The sequence below is a fragment of the Amphiura filiformis genome, chromosome 1 (genome assembly GCF_039555335.1).
Source record: "Amphiura filiformis chromosome 1, Afil_fr2py, whole genome shotgun sequence".
Classification (NCBI taxonomy): Eukaryota; Metazoa; Echinodermata; class Ophiuroidea; order Amphilepidida; family Amphiuridae; genus Amphiura; species Amphiura filiformis.
The window spans coordinates 41,727,182-41,745,461 of record NC_092628.1 but is presented as its reverse complement, the minus strand read 5'-3'; the positions used below and the strand labels follow the sequence as shown (position 1 = coordinate 41,745,461).

At 35.7% G+C, this 18,280-nt stretch overlaps 1 protein-coding gene across 1 annotated transcript in view; it reads left to right on the top strand.

Moving 5' to 3' along the window:
- The window catches only part of LOC140147224 (uncharacterized), a 93,482-nt gene extending 83,177 nt beyond the window's left edge, over positions 1–10,305 (top strand). Inside the window, exons 4-5 of the mRNA XM_072169007.1 lie at positions 1,666–1,789; positions 6,728–10,305. Coding sequence (XP_072025108.1) covers positions 1,666–1,789; positions 6,728–6,829 — 226 coding nt within the window. The 3' untranslated portion in view covers positions 6,830–10,305. The remainder of the gene's footprint in view (positions 1–1,665; positions 1,790–6,727) is intronic.
- The last annotated feature ends 7,975 nt before the right edge of the window (positions 10,306–18,280 follow it).

Genomic DNA, 18,280 nt, shown 5'->3' with positions numbered 1-18,280 from the left:
TCCTTTGGTTCCCTGCTGGTCTGTTCGAAAAATTTGTCAAGTTTGTACATTATGTATTATATATCTTAATAAAATGCTCTTATAAATCATGTTAAGGGCCAACAAACTCTGTAGTAAACTCTATAAATACATTTAATTGGGCGTTTTGAACCACACTATTTGTTAACAAAATCATATGCTGGGTACCTCAACTCTGTGAGCCAATTGCAAGTAACTCGATCAGTGCTCAGTAATTGTAAGGTAATTCACATACTCGACCTAGTCCTAGTGTAATGATTTCATGATTGAGCGATTAATTCAGATTTACTTACGCTGTTTACAGTTTGCGCGCGAAACAAATTTCATTAACCGGTAAACTCTTTTGGACAATACTGTTATAAGGGCAGTCCTAAGATCCATTAGCACTCAACCAATACTAGGCGCGTTTGTCCACAATGAACTATCTATTCAAATTTTTTAGAATGCAACGAAAAAAATGTGAACAAACAACTGAAGCGTTTCTTGACATTTGATTGCGGCCAGGCCTTGTCGTTTGTATGCAGAATGTTAAAACATTTATTAGAGCTTAAAACAAAAGCTCTAAATATACACTTCTGCTAGTGACGTTTGTTTCTTGGAATAGAGTATTGCAATTGATTATTTCAATTGAGCATAATGTATTTTATACATATATGTACTTAAAGGATTTGTAAATTTAAATAACAAATACGGTTTTATATATATGTACGCGACGAATTAGCCGTAAATTCCTCCACCGGCCAATTTTGTTTTATTTCGTGTTTAAAAAACATAGATCATAAGCTTTAAAATGGTATATCATTTGACTTCAAACGATATCCAGAACCGGGGTTATGGTTTGTTGAACTTTGCTCATTCAACAATATGGTAGCTTTTTTCGTTTCTACATGTGTCTCTTTTTCCACATTGCTGGTAGTAAATATCAAACAGTCATAATTGGCGGTCATTTCAAATCATACCAGGTCAACGGGGCTCACTAATGTCCTGACATTGTTAATTGTTGGTTATGCATACCTAGACAAAATCCAATACTTTGTAACCCACCACTTAAGCAGGATTTAGCCAAAGCAAACAAAGACCAGAGCTATTAAGAATTCTATAGGCATCTAAGGTAGAAGCCTATTATCCTCTTCAGCAATAGGATTATTGATTGGTTTAAAAGGTGTTTTACTATCAAAATGAGATAGATGTCGCGCCAACTTGAGGTACCGATGAATACGACCTTCATGTACAGTTTACACTGTAACTCAGAATACAATTTAGGACATTTACGGCTCATTCGTGCTATACGGTCACAATTATTCGAGTAAATACGATTAAAAGAAAACCAATCTAAATATTGGCCAAAACTAATAATAGACGACGTACCTTAGAGAGTATTTTAAAATACACACAATTTATTTGACAGGAGCTTTGAAAATATTGTCATCCAATTTGACCCATTTTATCATATCTCTTTCTCGCTCTCTTTAAGTACAAAATTCCCTCGACATATGCGAACAGCACTTGAACATATAACTTGTAAAATAAAACGTAGATCAAATTTAACCTATATATAAAATTTCATTTGAAATGTAAACATATGATTTATATTGGATTATATTCTCCACATCCATTGACTCTGTGTTTTTTTCTTTCTCAATACAGGCCAGAATGGCAGCCTTCATTACAGGAATACCAGCGATTTGAAGAAGAAGCGCCTGAAGTGTCTACAGCTACGACTGGTTGTACCACCTCAGACGAGGACAATATAAGTAACCACAGTACAGATGTAAGTTGGATATGCGCCTTGGGCGTCTTGCTTGCTTGCACCACTTTTTATAATGCATGTCCTTAATATATTAAAGTACTTCTTAAGAGATTGGAATTGAAAGAAGTTAACATCTACATGAAAGGTTATTGTTGGGGATTATTTATTATGGTGAGTATTTTGTTAATTCAATATATTGCAAAGCTGTTGTAGGATTGCCTTTTTGCCATGCCGTCTAATAATTATTTAGGTTTGTTGTTCGGTTATTTAGATATAGAGACATTTATATTTTCATGTTTATTCTAAGTTTAAGGGCTTTATTGCCGCTGGTTATGACTATGGAAATTTGATTACACCGTGAATCTGGATAACCTTGGATAACCTTACTTCACTATATGGGCCTCTACCTGGATGTCTACTTATATTTTAAATATTATTTGTTTTTAAAATGAAGATTTCATTGCCACATATGTAGGTACACATAAATATTTAACGAATGGTGTTCTAAAAATTTTAATGACCTCGGGTTTCAATTGATTTAATATGTTATGACAAATTGACCAAAATACACCAAACAAAAAACAAACCAAACACCAAGAATATTTGAATTTCTTATTGTGTTGTTTTCCTCGTTTGAATAGTCATAAAATAAATAAAAATAATCAGAAATTTGTTGTTTGGCTATAAATACCCAATACATATATATATATACAACCAAATATTAGAATAAATAGATGCTTTTAAAAATGCCAAGTACCAGAAAATATAACACCTCAAAGTCCTACGTAACATATATGAAGTGCCTCGTCGAATGCATCTGAATTTTAAGAGTAATTCTACCCAAGTAAGATTCCATCTTTTCTCCAAAGAATACTTTCTCAAATATGTGTGAAAAATGAGACCACGACTTTGATGGAGTACTATTTTATATTGTAAATATAGTTTGTCATTTTAAAAGTGCGCTAAAATAAAGAACAACATGCCGGTATCACGTTGCAATAGTGGAATGAACGGGGAATAAGCTACCTTTATGGGATGTCGTAGATGCTTTTAAAAATAGGTTTATCCTATTTTGCGAGAATGCTTTTACGTCAAATTGTCAAATTTAATGGAAAATGAAATATCTGGAATTTTTTTAATCATTGTCAAACAAGACAAACAAAAAATGGGTCCCGGAAACATAAATTAATTATCTTGTCATTGATACGCTGTGCTTGTCTTTTACTTGAATTAGGATTGATATTTTCCATCACAACACACGAATTAGCCTGCTTTACTTGTTTTTATTACAACTACATTCTGTCGATTGATTCATTCAGTTACAATACCCAACTATTGATTTCTTTTTCATTGGAAATGTCACACTTGGACATTTTAAGCCACGCATAATTAATTATTCAGAGAATATCAGTAGATCAGATGCGTTACTTCTGTTGAGTATGCTTTGTAAAGACTAACATGAATTCGCATTTGAAAGCAATAGTTTAGAAAGACGCACAATCTCCCACAAACGTTGTAATTTTTTGGAAACCATAACCCTAGACCATAGCACATGGAGTAGGGAATTGCTTTCGTAATCATATTACTATAGCAGAAAGGGTTTATGGTTAACTGAACCCATTCTTATGATCCATGTGTCACACATAAGTGTCTCCTGTGAATGACTTCTGTGCAGAGAGCGTTTTCCTTTCAAATAATTTTCCTGTCTTAAAAGAGAGGTCTTTTTCTACGTTTTGAAAGAGAGATTTACATTGTGGAATATCAAGAGAGTACCGAAGGCTTAAATTTCGTTTGTCTTTCCGACGTTCAAAACTGCTTGGCATGCATTTAAAATAGTCTTCGAATCCAGAATAGGTGATATTTTTCCAATGAAATTGAATCTGTCTGCAATAATAAGCATAGGATTTTGACAAGCCACAAGACAAAAAAGTCGGGGAAATTTATACATATTCCCCTGGTGTTCAAAAGGGTCATGTTATTATTGTCGTGTACAATTATACGTAGTATTCTGATCACGTGTCCGTTAAACTAAGGTAGTCGAAGTCCTAAAATATGCCGAATATATGGGTTATTTAAATGTGGAAATTTGAAAATCTGTAGTATCTGAAAACTTAACAGAGTCCCGCGCTAAGGTTTACATATCTGCAGTTTTGTTTGAATTACCTAAACGATAACTATAGAACTCCCATAAAGTAAATTAGTGTTTTTGTGTTTTTGTTTTAGAGTAGCTCCCTAAAATCCCGACATACGTAAGAAGAACCGCAGTATGTTATTTACTCGTAGATGCAGCGTTTCTCCATAGGAGGGTAGATGTTGTCCACCGACAGCCATATCCGCGTTAGATGGTTTTCCCGGAAGTGGTTGTGGCGAGGTTTTTTTTGTCTTAATGTCTTTTGTCTTTTGTCTCAGCTCAACTAATTCAACTTTGGGAAAGCAATTACAGCCAATGATGTTAAATTACTGTGCTAAGATGTGATACCAAGACTGCTTCTGACAGATATTTTTTTCAAATTCATCTATGTCGATAGTTCCATGTTGCACATATAGTCATATACATCGGTATGCTAATCTGTTCCATAATTTGGATATAATGACTTGCAGAATTAATATCGACAAATAGTCTAGCTGTCGAATAATAATTGCTCCCAGTTTGAATTAAGCAGCTTGCAACGAAAATCCATTTTGTGTATATGCAATTCAAACTACCTCTAATTTCACCAATTTTAGATTAGTTCAATATTACCCAAGATTTGATTAAATACCATTCGAAATGACATTATCAGGAAACAAATAATAATATATTAAATCACCAGACCAAGCGAAAAGTCAATTAAACGTCTAAAACTTAATGTAGCTTCTTGCTATGATGTAGTTAATTTGGTTTGTAATAATGTAGAGAGAACCAAATCAATTAAATCCACGCAGTGATCGGTAGTTGCTTGTTTATTTAAGTTGGTAATAGGCAGATGTGATTTCTCTGTAAAAATAAATCAATATAAGGATAGGGACTTGTCTTAGATGAGAAAGCTACCCAGAGTAATGAAAATAACCCCAGAAGGTCGTCAACTTGCCTGATGTGCTATAGATAATATTCAAACGCGGTGGTGCGCTTACGTCAAAACGGCATTATCTTGTAACCACTTGTCTGATACGACACATTCTCTTTCCTCCAATTTAGCATGCCCTCCATTTAGCCCGTTTGGTTCAAGAAGACTTTATCTCTTTTAGATAAACTAGATACTATGCATAAGACACGTATACATTCTATTTTACATGCTATTGCATTAAGACGTGACCTAAAAACGAAGCACCCTCTTCATTTAAAGGTAACCGCCATACTTTCAAATGTGTTGTCAACAGCTACATGTTATAACATGGATTTCTCCTCAAGAATGTAGCCGGGTATATTGTATAATAACTTCGTGAATATAAAACTATGAAAATGGGAAGAAAAATACAGCTTTTTGGCGTCAGACGGCTGTCTGTCTCAAATCTGATAAGAGCTACGGCTGGTCCATGCTCACCGTCATGATCTTGTTGTTTCACGTGGTCCTGTAAAGACACGTCTCTACTCATTAGAGTCTCTTGTTCCAGTTAACTAGCTGGATACGGCGAGTTATATATTGTGAGCAAGTTTGTAGGGAAAAAGGCCTGCGTCAGAAAAATAAAAAATAATCATATATTGTAGGCCACGTTTATCACGAAGAGGTGCTAACAGCAAATAATCGTCCATTATAGTATATGTTTATAATGAATTATGATGTTATTTAACTCGGATTTTGCTCAACAACTATACATCTTAACACTTTTCCTTCATCCGCAATCCTAACATCATTACATTATTTGCAGACCCTGGTCTACAACACAAGAGAATGAATAAGGAATTTAAATCAAAGTCATGTCCAAAATGACATTTTCTAACTGTCCTACCTGTTACTAATATTGATCCTGCATGTCGAGAGATGTATATTAATAATATACATACAGTTATCTGTTGATTTCATTGAATTTTGTAGAAGGAAAAATCAATTACTTCGTTTAATTTAGTATCGATGAGGTGAACACTTTGAAGGTCACGTCGGAATGCAATATATTTGTTTCTTTTCCAATTACTATTTGTATATAAGGGAAAACATACATGGATACGTCGAAGAATCTTGTTGTTTTGATCAGGTCTTTTGGAAACATAGCACAAATATCTGGCAGATTCAACTTTGATATTTTACGGAAAGATACACTAAAGGAAACAAGCAACAAAAATATTATGTATCTCTTGGGACTTATTCTGTTCGCTACACTTTTTGGTTTTACGCGTTTTTGTAAAAAAAAAAAGGTGTGCAGAATAATGAGTGCTATTCTCTTTTCATAGGATGAAACCTACTTATCAATTCAGTCAACAAACAATCCGGTAATAACGTAAATTTAAGTAATTGTGTATAACTGTTTCGCACACTAGTTGGCACCCAGCAATAAGAATCTCTACATATATACCGTAAAAACTCGATAGTTAGCATATGTGCTTATTATCGAGCGCTTTTGAAAATATGAAATTGTATACAAGTCCAGCGCTTTACCAACTGAGCTAATGGGGTTGAGACACACACTTGCAGGCTTACTTGTTCGTATATAACTATGTGTATCGATGATTCACTCAAAACCCTTTACACTTTTGTGGATGGGGCTCTCCGTGTTTGTATATTTTAAAAGCGCTCGATAGTAAGCACATATGTTAACTATCGAGTTTTTACGGTATGTTTTTAAGCGTATGGTTTGTATAACCTAATGGGCTGCAGTAAAATCAAGTATGCAATACACGATTTCAACCGTTACCTATGCATCTCATAAATAAGTTTTTCCCGTCAAATTCAGCACATCATAAACATCATAAATAATAAATGAAATATTCGAATAACATGAATGATGCTAATATTATTAATGTTTTGTTTTTCGTTTTTACAGGCAATGACGCAGACACACCCATTCTTGGAAACAGTAGGATGTTCCGATGACAGGGAGATAACAGGATACTACTCAGATTCCGAGCAACTCTATCGGCAATGATTGCTACCGAGCAAACGGAATATCATTTTTATACACTTGCGCCTGAGGACTTCCATTAATAATGAAAAAGGAACAAAATTGTTTCTGATAATTATATGACGTTGGTCATTCTTTGTTGCTGTGTCTGGATTTACCGAAGTGTTATAAAGCTTAAGGACTTTTAAGTCATTCATATACTTTGAAGTTAAGTGGAGTCTTCGACTATGGACCACTAAACTCCTTTTGAGCTGTGGAAAATGGTTAATTGCTGGTAATGATTAACCAGTCGAAAGCCAAGACGCTTGTAGATTGATAAAACGATCAGTGCAATAGAAATATATTTTGAAGCTGTTTATAGAATCATAATATCATAAAGGCTTTGGGCGAATTGTAGATAGGCCTATGTCTGTAAAAAGTTGCAGCTTGTTATTTGAAAAAAGAAATTGAATTGCAGTTGAAATCTTTAAAATGAAAGGAATACTGAAAATGCATATTTGTAAGACAAACTTTTGTGGATTGTTGCATTTCAGGGAAATGTTATCTGTGTATTTGTTTGTATTTTGTAACATCAATATTATTGTAGGAGATGGTGCATGGTATTTTATTTTATCAGTACGTGGTATACTTTGATAAGAGAGCGAATTATATGGAGCATATGTTTACTCAACAAATGTGACCAGATCTGATCCAATCAGGCTAAAGTCGGCAAAAGAAATAAAAGGTTCATAACTTTGCAACCAAGTATTCAAGAGACATGAGGATTCAACACCAGTAAGTGTAGGTTACAAGTTAGTAACGCTAGCAACTCAATTTTCAAAATTTTCCGACTTTGGCCTGAGTAGATCAGATTGGGTCACAAATGATCCCATGCAGTAATGCTTTTTATTTTGCATTGTCACTTTTGTAACGATGGCATGTTAGATAAATCTCAAGCTTAACTCAGTTCCAACTCAAGGAGAACTAATGAGTGTAAGCCTTATGAACGCCAGTGGATTTACCCATGAAACTTAATTTACACATAGTGGTCACCTTCCTTCTGATAACATTGTGTTATAGTATGTATTCAAGTGCATGGTGTGTTATTCATAATTTAAGTCACATTATTTGACGAAACTCAGTACTTTTTGAGATTTATTTTTCTTATCATTAATATGTTAAGTGGTCTAGCATTTATAGCACTACTTTTTGTGTTTTTAAAATTAATTTGACAAAGTAGATATTAATTTTCATGATCATGATAGGAATTCTTGGAATGTACAAAAATCAAAACTCAATATTACTTTACAGTTACTAGTACTCTCATATATATATATTCATTCAAGATTTGCAGGTTTGTGAATATCTTACGCATGATACCAGTGTTACAAGTCCGGAAACGCGCTTATAAAATGTATTATGGGCATACAAGCATTTGTAATATTTTTGTTGATACATTAAACTACATTAATTATAAGGTGACATAAAAGGAACATATAGTATATAAAGTATGAGTGTAAATTCATGCTATATCATTTTACTTACTATTCATTTAGTCGTTTGAAGTTCTGTAAACTTCATTACATCTCATGTTCTTTGTAGCGGGACAGGTTATATATTGATATCAAAACTGGTCATAGTGTGGTTGCATCACAGTTCTCGCGTTTCACAATACGATGTACCGCCAGCGGTTGCTTTTGGCAGTCACATTTTCGACTCCAGAGTCGACATCCCCGTTCTAGCTGCTATTGAATTTTCACACGAGTGTGATAATAAATATGTTGAAAACAGCTCCACGAAGGATTCCCTGTGATCAATAGATAGAAAATGGATCTACTATAGTTGTAAAATGTTATTTTAGTGTGCATTTGCATGTAACATCATTATAATGACATTTAAACCCACAATGGTGCATGTTCCTGTATTGTATTCGTATTACGCGGGCTTTGGATGACGACTCATTTTCCCACGATGCACTTTTCGGCCTAGACCCAGACACCGCTGGAAGCGCATCGTATTGTGAAACGCGAGAATTATAGCTGATTTCGGATGTCACATGTTTATACCGAATATCCAAAAAAAATTACATGCAGATTATTGAAAATAATCCAAGATTGATGTTAATTTCATTATGTTGGTGACAGGAGATGCAGTGTACAGAAGTGACTTGTCCATCTTCCTTTATTTGTTACCACCAAGTGTCAAGAAGCTCTAAAATTGATTTACTTTCAGATGTGTAATTTTTAATTTGTCAAGGTGGTTATTTAGTGCAATAAGTTTAACCATGAAAAATAAGAGTAATAAGAAAAAATACGAAAACAAAGATGTGCTTGTGCTCACCTTTCGTTGTATAATATTTTGATGGTTAGTCACTCTTGACACCCCTGTCATCTTGCGCTCATAGGTTAAGATGCTTTTACGATACAGAGTTAAAACTTAACAGACAATTACATGAGGAATGAATTCATAATAATTTATCTGAAAAATGACAGTGTTTTGTTGTTCTATCGCAAAATGCGATTCATTTTCTACAAGTAACCTTTTTATGGGACAACTTGTAAGCTATTCAGGACGACTTCTGTTGTTTCACACAAGCCACAATAATACAGAGTGTCTATGGCAGACCACATAAAATCTTTTCTAAATACATCTTGCAAAACCTTTGTTTTAATTTTGTGATATTACGTAGCTTGCAAAACATTCAACCCTCTGCATGCAGACTATATCTCAGGCCAACAGAGGGCGTACTAAATGTAAACAGATGTCAACCATAAATTAAACAACCGTCACTTACGTTTTCAATACAAAAGTAGTTTACAATAGGAAAAACCGAAACCAAAAACAGGAAACATTGATATGCATTATGAACTTAAAACGACAACAAAGCCTTTACAAGTTTCTAGTTTCCAGTCCCATCATATCAATTTTCCTATATGAATAATATTGCAATTCGCATTAATTTTGCTTTATGTGTTATGACACAATTGTCAATTGCATGAAGGAATTTGCCACCCACTTTTAAATACCAAACCAAAACGTCTAGGCGTTTTAGGGTATGTTGGTTCCTCAGCAGCACAAACGTGATAAGGTCCGTTCATGCTTCACTGCATCTGCGTTGTGGTGAGTTGCGTTAACCACATTGCAGTCTCTTCCCAAAATACTGCATCGCAATAAAGTTAAATTTGACTAAAGAGGTTCATCAGGTCTGTTAATTAATCAGCTATTTAGAGTTAATTTGTCAAGACCAAGTGAAAAACTGACAGTTTCAACAAAGCCAACAAAATAAGCCGAACAAAAAAGACAATCCTAACGCGGAAAAGAACAAAGGATGCGTAGTGATCCCATACATAGCCGGCGTCTCGGAAAAGATAAACCGTATCATGAAAAAGCACAACATATCGACGGCCATGAAGCCCCATACTACCATCAAAAAGATGCTAGTTCACCCCAAGGACAAACAAAAAAAAGAAAGAACTGCCAATTGTGTTTATGAGATCCAGTGCAAAAGTTGCCCCCAAAAATACATCGGTGAGACCAAAAGACAATTTGGCGTCCGCATGAGTGAGCACAAACGGGAAGCAGAGAAAGCCGGCCAGCTTAAATACACACGCTCCAAAAGAACAGAATCTCTTACGGAAATAAATAAATCCGCAATTACTGATCATGTGTCAAGAGAAAACCATATCATAGACTGGGACAGTTCATCAATCATCGACAGAGAAGAAAATCGCAGAGCAAAATGGGTAAAGGAAGCGATCTGGATTCGCAAGAGAGGGGACAAGACCATGATCAGAGACGAGGGCACATTCTTTCAGAGTCACGTCTTTGATCCTCTGCTCAAGACCACCGCTGGAGACAGGAATACTACTTCCCGGAAAATCAAAACATCCGGTCAAGGTTCCCACTCCGAGCAGATGGATCAATAACATCATCAATGCTTTGAGAAAGCCAGAAGGCCTCTGGCGAAACTGTCAGCAGAAACACGTAAATTTTGCACTTGGTCTTGACAAATTAACTCTAAATAGCAAAGATAAATTTGTTTTATCAGGATTTGCAGTGCGTCGCGTTGAGTTGCGGCAGAAAATGATATCGATAACGTAACGCAGTTGCAGTGAAGCAAGAACAGACTTGTACACACCTTCTTGAATCCACCAATTATACGTCAATCAAACCTTGGTTTTAACAATAGAGAAACCCAAACTAGAATAAAGAATCATTGTTATGTAAATCAGGAAACTTGAAAAAGCCCACTGTATCATAGCATTATATAGTTCTCCTTCCAATTGCTATTGTTATTACGATATGAGAAATTTGATAATCTTTTACCCAATAGTAACATATTTAGAAAAGGTTCAAACGAGAAAATTGTCATGTTTCCAGCCAGAAAACACCACTCCAAAGCACTAAGTGTAAGAGGTATGACTGAAGAAATGTTTGTATAGGGCCTCGATAACATGAAGTTAGAGCTAGACTGTTAAAGACTGCTCACTCAAACGCATACAATCATTCCATCGAATCGCCGTGTTCTCCATCTCAAATTGCAACTATTTTGAGCGTTTCTAATGGCAACGGAACTTGATTTTGCAATGTGAGGAATACAGGTGATGATTCGGACATAGCCTGCGGGTAATTCTTGGCAAGTTTTCGTGTCTGTCATTTGGCAAATAGTTAAGTTACCTTTTTATTCCGTGTATTATTTAGTATTAATGCTTTGCACGCGAATATATGTTTTGCCAAGTATGTGGATATTCCAAATCATGAAATAAGGCTCAAGAACCCGGTGATCAAAGCTTGGAATTGTTATGTACTCACTACTGTCCCGTCCCGGATGATGTTAAAAGTCGTATAATACTATTCAAAGTTCGAAAAGAGAATCGTGACAATCGTACAAAATTAAGAAACATCGTCTGCTCTTCGACGATGCTATAAGTCGTCTGTCAGTACATATTTTAAGTCAATTTCAAACGCTTTGGAATGAGTATAAAATGTGATGTGAAATTGCGTGAAATTGTGCAACAGTATGCAAAGACATTTTATGAAGCCAATAGAGTAGCTCTTACCTGAAAAGGATAGGCGATTTGATTGTAAGCTTTAAAGCCATAATGAACGAGTTTCGTCAAATTTAAAGTTTGTTCTCTTTTACCCAAAATCCAGAGCAATTTCGATTTCCACGACGGAAGGTTCTGCGACGGTAAAACACCAAATGTTGTCGTCGTCGACTTGGTAATCCGTCGTCGTCCAAATTCTACAACACGCGAAGAGTCTGATAACCGTCGTGGTGACGACGAGAACGTTTGACGTTTGGTGTTTTACCGTCGCAGAACTATCCGTCGTAGAAATAGAAAACCCCCTAATGTTGTACTACGACTTTATGTCAAAATTGCTCTGTTGACCTATAATAAAATCGTACATTATGGCTTTAAACATCGTTACTATTGTGCAAATATGTAAACCTGATACATGCCAAAATGGATAAACAAGTTATGTCGTTCAAGCAAACCTAACGCTGTCGCAGACGTTCCGACGATAGCTAAACAGCTTTTAAAATTAGGTTTAATGTAGAGACCGCTCAATGGTTTGCATGAGCGATATCATTATGTTATCAATGTTTTTTTATTAAGTTAAATAATTATAATGCTTAGATTTGAAATGAAAGAAATGATTTGAATTAAGAATACGTATATTTGCTACTTACGCACTTTGCTAGTTGAACACTTTTCAGCTATGATTTTTAATAAACTAAGTGTAATTAACTATTGCTTTGTTATTTTGCTTTTTTGATAAAATAAGCATGAAAATATGAATAAAATACCATACATGAAGACGAAGTTTTTATACTCTTACTTGATTAATGACTTAAGGATAAAAATCGAAGAAATAAATGCATCACATTCAAAGGATGATACAGTCACCAACAACATAACGTCACTGGGCGGGAAAAACCTCATATGTACTTTTGGCCCTTGAACATGGATAAACTTTGTAGACTTTATATTAAAGAGGTTGCTTCATCCATGTTCAAGGGCCAAAAGTACATCTAAAACAACTCATATTTACTTTTGGCCCTTGAACATGGATAAAGCCTTGTAGGTGTAGACTTTATATTGAATGGTTTGCTTCATCCATGTTCAAGGGCAAAAAGTACATATGAGGTTTTTCCCGCCCAGTGACGATAACCAGAAACAACAAAAGCAATATATTTGTGAATATTCACAAATATCCAGGTTAAAATTAAAGTAAATACTGCTGATGAATTGTTAACCCGTGACACAATTGGAGTGACATCACAGGAGAGTCGCCGTAGAACGTTTTTGGATATCTGTGACAGGGTGCTCTGGAGGGGTTATGGCTGTTCTTTGAACAAGTTCATTTGGAATGTTGGATTCAACTGTAAACATGGTTCATTTTGAACAATTCCAGTGAAAAATGATGTTGACTACTCACAATTTAGTGACGTTTCACCACTACAGTAGTGGTTTAATGAGACTGGCAACCTCTGACCTCTGACTGCTTCCTTTTATAGGCAACAGGGACCGTTGAGAGCGTGATGAGTTGGTCAAAGATGAGGCAATTTGTGAAATCCTTTTGAAGAGACTGCTGGCACATATATTGGAGAAACCGGCCGTCCGTTCGGTGTTCGCTTGAAAGAACACCAAAAAGAGGTGGAGAAACTTGAAACTAAGCCATACACCCGTGCTAGCCGAAAATCTTCTATCACAGACATTCACAAGTCAGCTATCACCGACCAAGTATCCTCTTCCAATCATTCCATCAATTGGGAGAACTCAAAAGTTATCGACAGAGAAGCTACCAAGACCATTAGATGGCTAAAAGAAGCCATCTGGATACGCCGAAAAGGAAAAGACACTCTAAACAAGGACGAGGGGGCCTATTTATTCAACATCCTTGACCAACTCATCACAACCTCAACGGTTCCTGTTGCCTATAAAAGGAAGCAGTCAGATGTGATGAGTTGCCAGTCTGATGAAACCATTAGTGTAGTGGTGAAACGTCACTAAAAATGTGAGTAGTCAACATCATTTTCACTGGAATTGTTCAAAATGAACCATGTTTACAGGGTTATGGCTGTATTTGACATTAAAATCCTATACCGACGGGAACTATATCTCTACAGAAGTAAATAACCAATACATATGCATGGTAAATGTCGCCAGTTATGACCTAAAAACGTCATGACAGTGGCATCAAGGTTCCAGAGCGACACACAGCTCTATACATTCTATATTGAACTAAGGAGCAATCTAACCGATTTACAAAGGAACAGTTTGGTAACTGGTGGCTTAACTTTGAGATCCTTTCTTTGGGCATGGCTTGTAAATACAATCTTTAAATATATACATGTAATTGTGCTGTCGCTTTCCGTGAATTGGAGATAGACTCGACTTCGTGGGAAAATAAGGGTCGATAATCGCATCATACTTCCTACGAGAGTGGATTACACAAAGTACGCAGCCACATGTAAGTGATGTGACAAGATAGGTATTTGGTGTAGTATACATGTATACAGTAAGCCAAAAAATTAAGGTACCAGTTGTGTTCACCCCTGTATATCCTAAATAAAGACAAGTATGTCAAAATCATCCAATACCTGTACCCTTTAGCTCTGATTTAAGACCTTATTTGTTGAAATTGGTTGAGAATTAAAGAAACGGTGATCTAAAACCTAATGAAGAAACGAAATGAAAAGTTGCACTTTTGTGTTCTAATCAATGAAAGCACAACGCTAGTCATAACATGCTAATCAATGGAAACGCGCCGCTTGTTCTCTTGTTTGCGAACGCTTGGTCATGGCTTTGTGTACACATCAATAGAGCTTGCAATTGAGCAAACTGCAACTTTTAGATTGGCATCTTCCTTGGGTATTTGGAGCGTCGTGTTTTTATTTCTAGACCAATTTCAACAAATGAGGTCTTAAGATGCCGCTATTGGCTGCTGGTTCCAATTCTGACATATCTGTCTTTGGTTAGGATATACAGCAGTGAACATAACCGGTACCTTAATTTTTTGGCTTACTGTAGTTTGGGAGACCAGATTTCTACTCCAATATGTTTTGGTAAAGAATGTATAGTGCCTGCTGGGAGTGCCTGCCTTTGACATTCTTGCGCCAACCAATGATGATACAAATAAGACGGCAGAATTGTATTTACCGTAGTGAACATTGGATAATAAACCAGCTCATAGATATTGGTATGCCAAATCCCAAAGTAGGTATGTCATTGATAAACAGAGATTTTAAACAGTTCTCTCAACAATTATTTGACTTACTTGAGGTATGTCATTACTTTCTAAAGTCAGTAACTATTCTCTGTTGAACTCACCAATAGGCCTACACATTTACAATACCCATGAAATTACTTTAGAAATATTCTCCACAAGAATCAACTTTATATAATACCCGTAACCCAAATGATGGACGATTGAGAAACACTGATTAGTCAAATAACATTATTGCAGTGGGAACTCATAATATTTGGTCTGGGCCGCATGTTCTGGAAACTTGGTACTGTAGTGTTCATATCAGGCGAAAGTGCATTACTACCATATGTGGCTCGGCCCCAAATGGTTGAATAATAAGTATGAAAGGAAAATTGCCAGTGGTGTTTTTACACAAGCTTTGATAACATGAATTGTGCTTTCACATAAACATGATAAATGACGATTCGCCCATCGTTTTTGCTGCTGGAGACCCACTCAAAGTGTCGAGTGTTTCTAAGAACGTATTTGACGACAAGTTATGTTTTGAATGTTAAATCAGGCAAGCGAGGTCTATTGGGCCAAACATTCACGTATGTAACGCGGTCGTGCTGAGATAAGAGTGACATCTTCTATCGAAAATGCAACACATTGACAGAATGCAAGAGACTCCAGCAGACAACCAGAAGCAATAACAAGAATAAAACAATAATTTGAAAAACAACAACAAATATAGCAAATATAACAAATTCAACAAAACAACCGTCGTAAAACAAAACAACAGCCAGCAACAATAACAACAGTAGCAGCCCGATTAATTACATTAACGACAGCAAGAATCAAAACAGAGACAACAAAATCAGTATTCATAAATACTATGAGTGACGAAACCAATTTGACATATTTAACTCATTAATGCTTTCACCTCCTTCGGCGGATGATTGATTCAGTCTTAACCGATCTATCAGTTTTATTTTAAAGGCAGTGAAAGGTAAGGATGCTAGTAATTACCTTTAATGTTGGTTTGTCAAACATTCATTCGTTATGCGTTTGGCAGAATCCGGATCCATCTTTTGTGAAATTCATGTTACGCATGCGTTATTTTTTAATTAGGGAACAAACGATCGGCGCTTTAGCTCTAGAGGGCAGTATATCAATTTTTAACGAAGATCAGCGTCAACCGTACTGCGTTGCACCGTTAGCTAACCATGTATGCCGCCCTCTTTTGCTTACTTATCATGCTGATCACCGTTAAAATTTTATATGCTGCCCTCTAGAGCTACAGCTCCGCGCCTTTTTCGCTAAATCAAAACAATTCATAAATGTAACAAAAAGACAAATCCGAATTCTACATTCTGTCAAATTCATAACGATTTATAATTGAAAACCGAGTTTAAAAAGACTAGTTTGCATCTGACGTCAGGGCAAAGGCGCGACATGATTGGTTGCTGGCCTGCGCAGTACACCGTTTTTGATCTGGTTGACAGGACGTCATACACAAACTAGTCTTTTAATTCGGTCTTCAATTATAATCGGTATTTTTTCCTCTTTTTTGTCAAGCTTTTGCAAAAACGAATGTACAAAGTACTCTAATCATGGCATAGAATGGCAATAATATCGGTCTGACGAAATGATCATCTTAGTTGATCTGAAATTGTACCTACATGAACTAGACGTACTTAAAAAGTGAATCAGAATAAATCCATGGTACTCAGAATTATGTTCAAAATGTTAGTATTGATGAAGTGGAATAAATTAGCATCGCCTTGCCATCAATATTTTCAATGATACTCATGACACCTTGTCATCAGAATTGCAATAAAATCCGATACAGTAGTGTAGCTTTTGGGTATATTGGGTATTACTATCTCCTCTGAAATAAATGTGAAATAAATTCATAGAAACATTCAAGATATGCATGAGAAAATTGGCAGTTATGGTCTGCTGAAAACGTTGTGAAAATGGCCTCAAGGTTCTTTTACCTTTTTGATATTTATTTACCCTTAATTTCCCTCATTCATCGGCCCTATCCTCTACCTGGTGCTAACTTTTGGTCTAAGCTTGGAAGATTCAAAACCACAGTTTAAGTGGACTTACTGCGGAGCAACATTGGGCAATTTGTTTTTGAGCGCCATTGTTTTCTAGTTTAATCTTTTATGGAAGAAAATGAATCACATAAAATTCAAGTTTAGAAACCCGTCTTAATAAACTTTGAATACCCGAAGCCAGAATGGTAAGTAGGCCTTACTTTTGAAGGCCACTAACAATAATCTGCTCGAGCTAATCAATACACATTTTCCAAGCCATATGAAAATAATGACATCACAAATATTCCCCATATAGTCAAGAACCATTTGCCTAGCCATCCAAAAGACAGACAATTGAGTCTAAGCAATTAACAATTTCAGAGTGAACTTATATGCGTATGGCCTGCCCTCCGGTTATGGAAGCTTTTCTTGATGCCGTAGCGTTCAATTCAAGCATTGTGCTTGACCATATATCTGCCTTGGTTCTAAGTGGCTGAATAATAAGTGATGAAAAGAAATTGCCAGTGGTATTTTTTGCTACATACGCTTTGATGAAATTAATCACGCTTCCACGTAAGTGACAAGTAAGTTGTTGGGTATAAGCCTTTATAGATTACTGAACATTTTCCTCAGGACTGTTGTTGATAAATAAGTGAAGAGATTTCATACATCTAGTCCAATAAAACAGTACTCACTGTGGACGTTTCGAATCAGGAAGCAAGACAACATCATGAACAGGGACGAGGGGCAATACAATCTTACTCACGCATTTGACGATCTTCTTGGAAAACCAACTGGCAACCGCGTTGCTAAGCAACCTGTAACATCAGCGGTAAACAGAAGATCATCACAACAACATCAGTGTTGAAAAGAAGTCTGCAAGACTTCGAAACGTCCACAGTGAGTACTGTTTTATTGGACTAGAAGTATGAAATCTCTTCACTTAGCCTTTATAGACATTACGAAAATCTGAAAATTACAGAGTAAAAATAATTGAAACATATATAATTAATTCATTGCCAAAAAAAGAGAACTTGGTCATCACAAAAACATAATTGATAAACAACCTATATTTGCCGCGTGAGCTATGTGTTCACTGAACAGGATATTTTCAATATGAGAAAAATATATTGCTGGATAAGGTATCATAGTTTTGACTCTTTCCAAAATGGTATTGATTGTTTTGCAAAATGTGATTAATAACAGCGTTTTTTTAAATCTTCTGTAACCATTTTATGTTGCATTGTTTTGGTAG